Source organism: Neophocaena asiaeorientalis, unplaced genomic scaffold (assembly GCF_003031525.2).
Source record: "Neophocaena asiaeorientalis asiaeorientalis breed wild unplaced genomic scaffold, Neophocaena_asiaeorientalis_V1.1 scaffold31, whole genome shotgun sequence".
NCBI lineage: Eukaryota > Metazoa > Chordata > Mammalia > Artiodactyla > Phocoenidae > Neophocaena > Neophocaena asiaeorientalis.
Genome location: NW_020175320.1, coordinates 3,579,557 through 3,594,189, shown reverse-complemented (window position 1 = coordinate 3,594,189; position 14,633 = coordinate 3,579,557). Strand labels below are relative to the sequence as shown.

The window sequence follows — 14,633 nt, the reverse complement described above, 5'->3', positions numbered from 1 at the left end:
GTACAATGTATAATAAAAAGTAACAAAATAATATAAAATATAATTTCAGATTGTAGTAGATGCAGAAGGACATATGTCATATGATATTACTTATATGTGGAATATAAAAAAAAGAGACTTTAAAAGAAACAAATATGGTGACATAATAGGTTATAGCTGAACAAGTAACTTAGGGAGATTGATGTCTGAGAAGATGATATCTGAGCTCAGTTCTCACAAATTAAACGTAACAGAAGCAGTCCATGTGGCCATATGAGAAAAGCACACCGGAAAATTACGAAGTGCAAAGTCCCTCAGGTGGGAAGGCGCTTACTGTATTCTAGAAACAGGCCAATGTGCAGAGATCTAATGAGTGAAAAGGAAAATAATATGAAGTAGGGCTGAAAGCTAAGCAGTAGGAATTTCATATTAAGTCTGAATAAGCCATTAAAAGAAGTTTGCATTTTACTGTAAGGGGCTAAGGAAAGCAATTGTTATGATAAACACTTTTTAAAATTTTACTTTGGCTTTTACATAGAAAGTAGATTAGAGAGATATGAGTGTAAGAATGGAAACCATATAGGATGATATTTCTGTAGTCAAAGATAGATGATGGTGGCATAGGCTATGCTGTTGACGAACGAGATGGAGAAAAGTATGTAGATTCAAGATAACTAAGTTTTGGTGAAGTTGATAGGGCTTGTTAATGGATTAAATAGGAAAACCAGCCATTAGATATCATTAGAATATAAACTTCACAAGGGCAAGAATTTTTGTCTAATTTTTGTTTTCTTTACTGTTTACTCCCCAGTTGCATAAATAACGCCTACCACATAGTATATATTCAATAAATATTTACTGAATGAAAAAAGTAAAATCTTTAGGTTTTTCCCCAGAGCAACTCGGTGAAAGGCCATGCCATTAACTAAAATCAGAAAGTCTGAAGAGGAAGCAGAATGAGGTGGAGATAGAGCAAACATTTGTTCCATTTGGGCTATTTTAAGCTTTAGATGTCTTCTAGGTATCATTGTGGAAATGTCAAGGGCAAACTAAGTATGTGAGTCTAGTCTTTAGGAAAGAGGGCTGGCCTGGAGAGAAAAATTTGGATGCCATCAGCATGTGGCGACATTTAAAAAAAGATCTGATTATGGAGATACATAAAAACATGTTTAGTAGTGGAAATATTTAATATTTTGAAGGAGTCATTATTCCATAAAATAATCTAAAACCTAAAACATTTTAACAATTTCAATAAAAATTCTCATGTGTATTTTTATAGAACTTTGCAAGTAGATCCTGAAAGTTATAAAAGAGCAAAGAGTAGAACAGTAATACTTTAAAGAAAAAAATGAAGTAACTGAATTTGCCTAGAAGATATCAAGATGTAATACAAAGTCATAATTAAGACTGTGACACCCTCATACCAAAACCAAAGACACAACACACACACAAAAAAATTACAGGCCAATGCCACTGATGAACATAGATGCAAAAATCCTCAACAAAGTATTAGCAAACCAAATTCAACAATACATTGAAAGGATCATACACCACAAACAAATAGGATTTATCCCAGGGATGAAAGATGGTTCAATATTCTCAAACAATCAATGTGGTATACCACATTAACAAATTGAATAAAAATCATATGATCATCTCAATAGATGTAGCAAAAGCTTTTGAGACAATTCAACATCCATTTATAATAATTAAAAAGAAAAGTTCAACGAAGTGGGTATAGAGGTAACATACTCAAAATAATAAAGGCCATATATGACAAGCCCACAGACAACATCATATGCAAGGTATGAAAGGCCAAAAGCATTTCCTCTAAGATCAGGAATAAGACAAGGATGCCCACTCTTGCCACTTTTATTTAACATAGTACTGGAAGTAATTGGCACAGTATTCAGACAGGAAAAAGAAATGAAAAGAATCTAAATTGTAAGGCAAAAAGTAAAACTGTCACTGTTTGCAGACAACAAGATCCAATATATGGAAAATCCTAAACCTGTTACCAAGAAACTATTATAACTCATCAATGAATTCAATAAAGTTACAGTATACAAAATTAATATACAGAAATCAGCTGTGTTTCTATATACTAACAAACTATCAGAAAGAGAAATTAAGAAAATAATCCAATTTACAATTGCATCAAAAAGAATAAAATACCTAGAAATAAATTTAACTAAGGAGGTAAAAGACCTGTACTAGGAAAACTATAAAACACTGATAAAAGAAATTGAAAAAGACACAAACAGATGGCTTTCTAATATCTTTATATATCAAGTTGATGGATTGAAAGAATTATTATTGATAAAATTACCATGTTACCCAAGGCAATCTACAGATTTAATGTAATCCCTATCAAAATACCAATGGCATTTTTCACTGAACTAGAACAAATAATTCTAAAATTTGTATGGAAACACAAAAGATCCTAAATAGCCAACATAATCTTGAGAAAGAAGAACAAAGCCAGAGGTACCACGCTGCTGATTTCAAACTATGCTATGAAGCACAGTAATCAAAACAGTATGCTACCTGCACAAAACAGACACACAGATCTGTGGAACATAAAAAGGAGACCAGAAAAATGAACACACACTTATATGGAAATTAATCTACAGCAAAGGAGGCAAGAATATAAAATGGGAAAAAGACAGCTTCTACAATAAATGGTTTTGGGAAAACTGGACAGCTACATGCAAAAGAATGAAACTGGACTATTTTCTCATACCATATACAAAAATAAATTCAAAAGGGATTAAGACTTAAATGTAAGACCTGAAAGCATAAAACTTCTAGGAAAAAACATAGGCAGGGACACTTCCCTGTCATGCCTCAGGGCACCACTGAGGGTTTCCCCTCTATATCACCACCTCTTCCCCACAGAAGTGAAGTGAGCACTTCCGGGTTCAGCAATAACCTGGAGCCGGTGTTAGGTTGGCCCTGCTGGGCCTTGTTCCGAAGCTCTGCCTTCACTTCGGCCTTTCTAGAAACCCAGATTTGCTCTTGGCCGTGCTGGACAGCGTCCCAGATGCGTGTGTGAGCCCCCCATGGCGGATACGGACTGAAGAGCCCCCAAGGGGCAGGCGAAGTGTAATTAATGATGGCCAATAAACGACATGGCAATGTGGCTTTCTCGCTTGTTCACAGTTTACGGCTCTGCTTTGTTCTGCCTCTTCTTGGGTTGCACGAAGCAGCAAGCTTTTACCAATGTGCTTTGCTGGCAAATGCTCTGACTAGTGCTCTGAGGCTGCACCAAAGATTACCACACTTCCAGTTACGCAGAGCATTCCTGGCCCACGCTTCGTCAGAGGACAGCTGCCACTACCTGTTCTATTCACTCATTTTTGTCAATTCCCTACCCTGTTACAATGAGTATTTTCCAAGTCTTGTTATTTTATTTGCTTCATGCTGCCACATACATGAAAAAGGTCCTTGATGCAAAGGGTTCAAATAGTTTACCTCTGCTGAGAGCTCTCTTGGATAAACTAAGCGCTAATCAACAGACTATTCTGAAATTCATTGCTTGTAATGAAATATTCTTGATGCCTACTACAGTTTTTATGCTTTTTAGTGGTCAATTAAGTTTGCTCCACCCTTTTATATGCTATATTCCTTACTCTTTGATACTTATCTCGAAGAAATCCATATTGTTGGGCTTTGTTTAATGAACCGAGGATTGTTGTTGAACATCTGATAATGAAACCTGCTTGCTCACTGTTTGTGAGAAGATTTTGTCTCCAGAGCATTGCCTTTATAAGCAGACTGGCACCAACAGTTGCATAGTTTAACATTCAGCTAAGTTATGTATAATATAAATGAGCATTGTTAGCTGCTGGTACTTCTGTTAGGGATGGTTAATTCCAGATGTAAAAGTGACCTCAATGCAATTTACATAATTTACATAAATGCATCTCAAAAGAAAAATATTCATTTTCCTGGCATGTTAAATCAAGCCTTTTAAACACCTGCTGAGAAACTTTATTGTAATGTGTTGTTAATAGTTAGGGAAGTTTGAATCTTGTGATAAATGTATTAAAAATTCTTCAGATGCTGCTGTGCCTTGATCATGAAGTACATTTATTTCTCTGGTAAAAATAGCTCTAAAGTTTGTTTTCATCTAATTGGTAACCTGAATTTATATCTGGCATGAGTTCACTGTGGTAATATTAACATGTAAATTCAGTATATTTTGAGACAGTATTCTTTTGCTATTCAGTAATTTTGGTCGACGATTTTAACAAAAACACTTCCCACTGTAATTTCAAATTGTTTCTAAATTGATTTTGTGCTGCTTTGTTAGGACAGATTTATTTTGGATGTACCATTATAATAGGAATTCTATATGTACCTTATACTATGACCTTCCAAAATTTTATTTTCATAATTACTTTTGTGGCTTTGAATATTTTTTTAAAAGGCCCAAATGAAAGCTTGTTAACCAACTGGGTAAATATTTGTGGTCACCTAAGCGTTTTACATCAGAGAGCAGTACAGTAGTCAGTCAGTTTTCCTTTCAGAGATCCATTGAGTAACACTTCTCAAACAGGAAATCGTTCTTTTAGAAATGTGGACACACAGGTTTTAGTGTTATCATAGTTTACACAGTTACTTAGATCAGATTCTTGACTGCCACTTTTCTCGGTTTCTTAGGCTTCAATTGTCATAGACGGTTACAGCAGTTCAGATGCCTTTTGAAAGTAATGTAACTGAAGATTGAGCATATGACTAAACTTTGTATCTGTTCTGAAATAATAATGAAGATTATACATACTTACCCATCATATCTGACTTAAAAGATTAAATAGAAAGGTTTATAGGAAAGGTTACTGGTTGGGAATGGAGCCAGAGGAGTTGTGGGGGAAATAGTGTGCGTTTCAATGGCGTAATGCACAGATACGTTTGGGGGGATTGGATGTATTATGCAACTGTGATTTGAGTTGTGTGATATGTTAAATACATTCATTCAGCTTCCATTAACTCCTTTTTAAAATTCATTCTGATCTTTATTCATTGTTGCATGATTGCAAATGTTTAAAACATTACAAAATGTTAACACAGAGTAATGTAATGGTTTTTGTAACCAGTTTCCTTCTATGTGCATGTAACTTGGATTTCTCAAATACACTTGGTGACTTATCAGCGACATCAGTAACATCAGTGACTTATCAGTGACATTTATTCAACTTTTTGATCTACAGAAATGGATACCTACTTGATAGCTCAACTGTAACCAGCTAGTTTTGTAATTTTGTAATATTTTATCTACTAAGTTAGAGAAGCCTCATAATATACAGTTGATTGTGTGGGGGGCAGTCTTATTATCACTATGTATGTAATCTGATGGTTTTAAAAACTAAGTTTTCTAGAGCAATAAAGTAACTACAATGTTAAGTAAACAATAAAAAGAAACTCAGGCAGGATGCTCTTTGACATCGGTTTCAGCAATATTTTGGGGGGATAAATCTCCTTAGGAAAGGGAAACAAAAGCAAAAATAAACAAATGGGACTACATCAAACTTAAAAGCTTTTGCACAGTGAAGGAAACTGTCAACAAAATTAAAAGGCCTCATACTGAATGCGAGATATTTGCAAACAAAATATTCATTAAGGGGTTAAGATCGAAAATATACAAAGAGCTCATTCAACTCAACATCAAAAAAAGAAACAACCCAATTAAAAATGGGCAAAGAACCTGAATAGACATTTTTCCAAAGAAGATATACAGATGGCCAACAGGCACATGAAAAGATGCTCAATATCACTAATTATCAGGGAAATGTAAATTAAAACCACGAGCTGTCAACTTCACACCTGTCAGAATGCCTACTATAAAAAAGACAACAAATACCAAATGTTGGCAAGGATGTAGAGAAAAGGGAACCCTTATGCATTGTTTACAGGAATGTAAATTGGTGCAGTCACTATGGAAAGCAGTATGGAGATTACTCAAAAAAATTAAAAATAGAACTACCATATGACCCAGAAATTCCACTCCTTGCTTTTTATTCAAAGAAAACAGAAACACTAGTTTGAAAAGATATATGCATTGCAGTATTACGTACAATAGCAAAGATATTAAAGCAACCTATGTGCTCATCGATAAATGAATGGATAAAGAAGGTGTGGTAAACACACACACACATAAAGACACACAATGGAACATTACTCAGCCATAAAAAATAATTAAATCTTGCTATTTGTGACAACATGGAGAGACCTAGAGGGAATATGCTAAGTGAAATAAGTCAAACGGAGAAAGACAAATGCCATATGATTTCAGTTACATATGAAATCTAAAAAAAACCACAAATGGACAAACATAACAAAACAGAAACAAAGTTATAGATACCAAGAACAGAGGGGAGGGGATGGGGTGATGAGAGAACTAGGTGAGGGAGATTAAGAGGTACAAACTTCCATGTATAAAGTAAATGTCACAGGTATGAAATATACAGTGTGGGGAATCTGTCAGTCATGATATCATATGTTTATATGATGACAGGTGGTAATTAGACTTATCATGGCCATTTTGAAATATATGGAAATATTGAATCACTATGTTGTGCACAAGGAACTCATGTAGTGTTGTACATCAATTGTACTTCAAAAACAAACAACCTCATAGAAAAAGAGACAATATTTGTGCTTTTCAGAGGTAGTAAGTAGAAAGAGTGGGAGTTGGATAAAAGTGGTAAAGTTACAAACTTCTAGTTAGAAGAAAGTATGTACTAGGGGTGTAATGTATAACATGGTTAATATAATGAACACGGCTGTATGTTATGTATGAAAGTTGTTAAGAGGGCAAATCCCAAGAAAATTTTTTTTTCTTTCTTATTTTGTATCTATATGAGATGATGGATGTTCACTAAACTTACTGTTGTAATCATTTTATGATGTATCTAAGTCAAATCATTATGCTGTATACCTTAAAATTATACAGTGCTGTATGTCAATTATATCTCAATAAAACTGGAAAAAGGTTCCATAATACTGTGGCAGGGATAAAGAAATGAGTCACTGGAATAGAATAGAGATCCCAGAAAATTGTATACTTTGGAACATATTTCAATTTATCTATCAATTTATATTTCATACAGAATAGGAGTAAAGAAACTATTCAGATTTGATATGTATGTATTATACATGTATAATGTATTAAATAAAACATGTATTGTATATATATGCATGCATTACTTATGTTATAGTTTATGCACATATGTATACAAATACATATAAAACAATGGAAACATTTAAAAAGTGTGTGTGTATGTGTGAAAAATGGTAACATTTCACATTAATTGGGAAAGGATCAACTATTTAATACATGACGGTTTCCCAATGGTTACCACTGTAAAAAAAAAAAAAATCCCACTTCATTTAGACATAAAAATAAATTTCAGATGAAAAAAAGATCTAAAGGTTAAATAACAATAATTCAATCTTTTAAAAAGAAAATGTGGGAACTATATAACATTTTTGTTGCAAGAATTTCTTGACAAAGCACAAACCAACAAACCATGGCACTGGGTAGGTGCTCAAATATCTATTTAAGAAATTAAAAGATAGATCATATGTTCACATTAAAGTTCTAAAAATCTTTTATGATTAAAATATTGTTTTCAAAGTTAAAAGAAAAGCCATAGTCAACAGAAGACATTTTTAATAAACCTAAGCAATGCAATTTAAAAAAAAAAAAAAACTAAAAATTGGCAAAGGGTTGAGGCAACTCAGAATTAGAAAGCCAAATGGTTAATAAATGTTTTTAAAAAATGTTTTCTTGAGTAATCAGAAAATTATAAATTGAAACCAATGAGATACATTGAATACTATCTGGATTCAAAAGACATTTCAAAAATGACAGCATCAAGTGTTATCCACCATGTGGAGAAATGAGAATTCAGACTCTTGAGGGGAGTGTAAGTGATTCTGCCACTTCAGAGACCTCACTGCAGAGTTCTGTTCCCTGTGGAACCTCACAGAAAACTGGTATCAGTTACGAGATCTCAGGTGCAGGTCCTCAGACTGCATTTCTTCAGCCCATGTTCACTTGTTAATCAACATTAAGTCTAAGGAAGCACTCTCCCTTACTGTTTCCTCAATATTCTTAGAGACGGAGTCACCAGCAAGGCAAATCAAGAATTTAACACACACTCTACTTTTAGTAAAATCAGAATCTAAGCAGATGTCCAGAGACTTGAAGTTTCTAATCATTATTATATTTCACATCCTTACAACATGTGTGGTTTTTATTATGAAGTAATTATCCATACTATTTATTGCTTATTCTAAGACAAGGAAGGTGTTTAAGATTGACTTCATGTGTATCCTGATTCATGGTTTCAAGACAATCCATCATCTAAAAATAATTCCCTAAAGAATGTATTGCTCTTCAGATTTTAAAAAATTCCTGAATTGCAGACAAGAAAATATTTGTTGGCTTTTTTCAAACTCATGCCTTCTTTTGATAAGAGGGAAAAAAAACATTAATGTCTTATAATTTGAGGTTTCAAAATAAATAAGACTAAAAATAAATCAGATCTGTTAGACAAAACACTGCTTTGATTTCAAGCTATATCTTTCACAAAATTCTAATATGGTCTCTCATGATATGTTACAAGAACCAGGTGTTAAATAAAAAATGAGGTGCTTAGCAAACAACAAAGTATGACCTTAGGATGAGTCATTGTCTGTGTTTAAAACATATATTTAAAAATATTTCCATATGTATGAAAGTCTGAAGCATTACATATAATTTTTTATAGCTAGTTTATTGAAAGAGTCAGTAACTTAGTTATCATACCTGTGGACACAAGGTTTCCAGGTGATTGGCTGCAACTTTGACAATCTTAATTCCATCTTCATTTGTTGACATGGAACAAGCAAGATTTGCCACCTTAAATACAATATAAAACAATGGAAATTATCTCAGATTATGAAGGAAATGAAGAAACATTTGTCATCCTAGACAAGTAAGAGTATGTACATGTTCACTGAAAATCTCAATGACAAACAACAGCATTTTCATAAATGTCACTGGTATCTGCTTTATGGAAGCATTCAGATAATCTATTGATATTAAATAACAACAAAGGGCCATGGAAAATCATTTAAAGCCAAAAGGAAGACTGGTGAGTCAATTAGTAAACCCTGTACAGTCTCTTGGTATCAACATCTAACCCATAATAAGATGCTAACTATTATGGTTTCCTATGGGACTGAAAAAAAGTTTACGTATGGATTGAATGCTGATAGATTCTTGGAATCTTATATGATTGTGGTTTATTTTAAGTTTGTAATTGGTTTATTATTTCCCAGAGGTCTATTATGCATACTTAAGTTGCATTAAGCATGACTGTATCTTTATTCATGTTTTATTCAGCATCAAATATGCTGCAAAGCCGGACAAATACAAGATAATTGAATTCTTCTTCCTGTTCTTGATTTTCTACCACAACTTCGTAGGCACTATTTGACATTCGAGCAGTCAATTTGATTCAAGCCCTTAGTAATACCCATATTCTTTTATACACTATTGCTTTTTAAACTCACACTCTTTTCCAGGGAAACGGGTGCCCTTTTAAATAACCACATTCACATCCATTATCTAAGTCCAATGTTTACAAATAATTTCTTTATACCATGAATGAGTGATGAGAAAGATCATGGAATTCCTTTCTTTTCCTTTGAACCTCGCTCTTATTCAACATTTCCCTTGCTAACAGGTGAGTATTCATGTAGAGAGGCAATGTTTTCTCTAATCTACAAAATACGTTGCTGTCTTCATCACTGCAAACAGATTGCTTTTCTGACAATCACTTTCCAAATATCTCTGTTAGTTATTATATACTGTAGCACATGGCAAGTTTTACTGATCAAATCCAAAATGCCTTCAGTTGCAGAGAAACTGCACTTAAACTGCATGCAGTGGAAGCGAACAACAAACATATCCTTGGATGGCTATTTGTAGAGTACCACAAACTGTTACTTACATGGATTTGCAGCCTTTTCTTTTTGTATAGCATTACTTTAAATATGTCAACAGTGAAACAAGTCCATGGTTTGCATTTACATATGAAATAGCAGCCATACATTATTTAACTGGGGAACGGCATTGTTCACTTTATTAATATACATGGAAATGGCTTACTTGAAAAGGTCTTTTGTTGGCTTGAAGGTCACAATGCCTCAACTTTCATATCTGACACATAATTAGCACATTTGTGAATTATCTGAAAAGGGCAGCAGTTTCTTTGCCCCTCTCCCCCACTCCCAAAGCCCCACTCACAGAAAGTAAAATTTAGCAGTCTAACTGATTTAGTATGTCTCATAATAATATGTACTGCACTTGCAGAAAATAGCTATCTGTAAATTTGAGCACTCTTTGTTTTAAGTAAAAATTTTAAATTATTGCCTCAATCTTTTGGTTAAATCAGATGAATGTTGGTTAATCCAAAGTTTAAAATCACAGAAAGGTACTCTATATAGGCACTCTTTTTTTAAAAAAAGTTATTTTATATCGGAGCATAGCTGATTAACAATGTTGTGTCAGCTGTACAGCAAAAGGATTCAGTTATATATGTATCTATCCTTTTCCAAATTCTTTTCCCATTTAGGTTATTACAGGATATTGAGCAGAGCTCCCTGTGCTATACAGTAGGTCCTTGTTGGTTACATATTTTAAATATAGTAGTGTGTACATGTCAATCCCAAACTCCCAATCTATCCCAAACAACCCAATCAAAAAAATGGGCAGAAGACCTAAATAGACATTTCTCCAAAGAAACAGACATACAGATGGCCAAGAGGCACATGAAAAGATGCTCAACATCACTAATTATTACAGAAATGCAAATCAAAACTACAATGAGATATCACCTCACACCAGTCAGAATGGCCATCATCAAAAAATCTACAAACAATAAATGCTGGAGAGGATGTTAAGAAAAGGGAACTCTCCTTCACTGTTGGTGGGAATGTAAATTGGTACAGCCACTATGGAGAACAGTATGGAGGCTCCTTAAGAAACTAAAAATAGAGCTACTATATGATCTAGCAATCCCACTCCTGGGCATATATCCAGAGAAAACCATAATCCAAAAGCATACATGCACCCAATGTTCACTGCAGAGCTATTTATAACATTCAAGACATGGAAGCAACTTAAATATCCATCAACAGAGGAATGGATAAAGAAGATGTGGTACATATACACAATGGAATATTACTCAGCCATTAAAAATGAAATAATGTCATTTGCAGCAATATGGATGGACCTGAAGATTATCATACTAAGTGAAGTCAGACAGAGAAAGACAAACATCATATGATATTGCTTATATGCGGAATCTAAAAAAAATGATACAAATGAACTTATTTACAAAACAGACTCACAGACTTAGAGGTTACCAGGAGGAAGGGTGGGGACACTCTTTTACTTTATTTTTAATGTTTCATCTTTACCTTTTTTCCCTTTTAAAAACACATTCTTCTTCTGGACATTTTCTGGTCTCCATGTTTATCGTAGCCAATTCAGTGACTAATGTTAACATAAAAATCATCCTAAACACAAAGCTTCTGTTTATATTAGAAGACTTAAGTCTTACAAAACTCTCAATTGAAAATTCAGAAACCTCAAAGTTTTCTACTCAATTAATCATTATATTAACACTCTTTCTGTCTTCCTTTATTCAGACATACCCAAACTTCTTACCAGAACTGTTCTATGTCAGGTAAACTTTCTAGATAATCAAGTACTATTTCCAGATTAAGGCCTGTGGAGTTTTAGTGATATTTTATACAAACAAATTGAATTTATAGGATAGCTAGTATTCTGCGACCAAATAGAGAAAGTTATGTGATAAAAATCGCTTTACATTTCTAATTTGAGTGATTTGTGACATATTTTCTAAGTCACATGAATGTGTAAATGAAAGCCAAATTTTTTCTAACAATATTCCTAAGTTCTGCGTGGCTCTTTAGGCAGTGAGATATGTTCCCCAGCATAGCATGAAGGCAACTCCCTATTGGTCAAAGAAAACAGCATGCAAACAAAATATTTTATAAAACAGTTTGAGATATTTGGACATCTGACAGCTTTTATACATTTAACTTTGACAGTGTTTCAAAAGTCTGTGTAAAGTTTCATTATTCAAGAGATCCTTGTGAAAAATTTTTGCCCACTAAGGAAAACTGTTCACAGAGAGGTTTTGGATACAAATAGATCTGGGTTTTAACTCAATTCCCACAATTAATAAAATTTCTGACCATGGGCAAAACATCTCTGAGATCATTCTGTCACCTATAAAATGGGTATGATAGTATCAATCTCACTGGAGTACTTTGAGGATTAAATGAGATAGTTTGTGAAGATAGCCTGATACCAGGTAGCCCTGACCATGTATCAATTTCCTTCCAGCTTATCTCCCTTCTATTAATGGGGGGTGGGAAAGAACACTCACTTTCTCAGGAGGTTTTATAGAATTAAAACTTTAGGAGTCTAAAGAAATTTGACAAAACGTCTAATCAAAGAGCCACAAATTCAAATGTTTACAGCACTCATGCAGGGAATACAAACATAGCGTCTAGATATAACAGTGGTTAGGGTGCATGGTGGTGCCCCAGGCAAATGTGAGTGTGTATGCCCTGCCTAAAGGCATAAGGCCTCATTAAAATGAGCTGAAATACAAGGAAAAACTCAATTCCTTAACCAAGCTAACAGTCTGTTGACTTACTTTAGTTCATAGTTCACCAATTTGTGACCTCTGATCCTCTATTGTATAAATAGGAAAACAAAGTCAGAGAAAAGAGACATACTCAAACTATCCAAGGACAGGGAGACTATTAATCAAGGCTATGTGTGTGCTATTTATGCCATCCTGAATTAAAGCAATGAAAAGTTTCCTGCATTGAAATGACTGACCAGACTTTTTATTGCTATTGTGCTATATCCTTAGCCAAGACCAAGAAAATCAGAGCCTAAATTATCCTAAATAAATGACACCAAGCACACTCAGGTAAATTCACAAGTTTATTAGAAAGACAAGGCCAGGGCTTCCCTGGTGGCGCAGTGGTTGAGAGTCCGCCTGCCGATGCGGGGACACGGGTTCGTGCCCCGGTCCGGGAGGATCCCACATGCTGCGGAGCGGCTGGGCCCGTGAGCCATGGCCGCTGAGCCTGCGCGTCCGGAGCCTGTGCTCTGCAGCGGGAGAGGCCACAACAGTGAGAGGCCCACTTACCGCAAAAAAAAAAAAGACAAGGCCAGGACACAACGTTCTTTCATTTTTACAAAAGATTAAGCTATATCACTAAAATAATTGCTGATACTCTAATAATTGCAAAAGTCAAATTTTAAAAATATTTCAGACAGGGACATGTTTTCATGTTACTCAGAGGGGAGTGATTTTTTAACATCAGCACCTCACTTGTGAGCCTCTTTCCATCTCACCAGTCCTTGTGCCCTCTAAGATGTATATCTCATTCTAAATGCTTTAAACTTGAATTTACTGCCCTTTCAGGTCTATTAAAAAAAAAGTTGTAGACAAAAAAGCCTGACCAGACAATTCTTGAACTAATTCACATTTATTACCATCTTGTTGGTGTTTGTTCTCCTCTTCCTGGTTCCTAGTTCAGTTTCTGTATACCAATTTTGAATGTCCCTGCCATATTTTCTATTTGCTGGACTTTTCCCCCTTCACCTGGCATAGAACATGGTACCTCTCACTCCCTGACCCATGTTCTGAAGTAAGAAATCCCCTGCTCTGGAACCTGGCTTCATAAAACCCTGCCAGCTAGGCCAGTTCCATCAAGGTCAGGGAGTTGGCCATACTTGACCCCCTCACCACCAATGACTCACTAATGGCAGTATCAAGGAAAGCTATAAAAAAGATATTTGGAGAGTGGGAGTATTTTCAATGACCTTTAAATCAGTCTACCATGCTATAAGCTTAATTCTGCTGTTTATCATTACTCTGTTCTGAGCTGATAAAGAGATTGAATTTTAAAAGTACTGAATACCAGAGCATGCTATATTTTAACATTCTAATATCAAGTGTTATTTGAAATCTCAGGTGCACTAGTTGTCCTCTCAAGTCATTTTAGACAACTGAAATGGTACCGTTGCTAGGAACAAGCTCACTATTTGGACAGCTGCTCATTATACATCACTCATTCTGTCACTAAGGAGCTCTCACACAGATATTTACCTGCGACATGATTTCTCAGGAACATGAAGCCAACTTTGATGTTTGGTGAGATTTCCATTTTTGCATATTCATTGTTTATATATAGTTCACATAGTTAATTGTAATATCATGTCACTGTGTATCTTAGCTCTCAAGGGGGAAGAAAGGTCACTGTCTCATTTTCATTCATTTTCCTCTCTGGCAGATGGTCATGCAACTCCTGTGTAAACACTTTCAGAGACAGAATTTACTGTTTTGCAGGGCAGCCTATTCCCGTTGCAGGGTAGCCCAAAGTTACACAAGTTAAGAAGTTCTTCCTTATAATGAGGTGAAATATTTCTCTCAACAACTTTCTCACAGTGGTTATAGAATCTAAAATGTCAAATATCTTCAATAATAGAAATAAGGTTGGGCTCATAGAAAATCTTCATTAGTAGTCCTCAACTTGTGGGTTAAGTT

At 34.6% G+C, this 14,633-nt stretch overlaps 1 protein-coding gene and 1 pseudogene across 1 annotated transcript in view; one reads left to right on the top strand and one right to left on the bottom strand.

The window, feature by feature from the left end:
* CTNNA3 (catenin alpha 3) overlaps positions 1-14,633 on the bottom strand; it is a 1,528,699-nt gene that overhangs the window by 555,173 nt on the left and 958,893 nt on the right. Inside the window, 1 exon segment of the mRNA XM_024765510.1 lies at positions 8,795-8,887. Within this exon segment, the coding sequence (XP_024621278.1) occupies positions 8,795-8,887 (93 nt within the window).
* LOC112413547 (transmembrane protein 33 pseudogene) lies at positions 253-3,777 on the top strand (annotated as a pseudogene).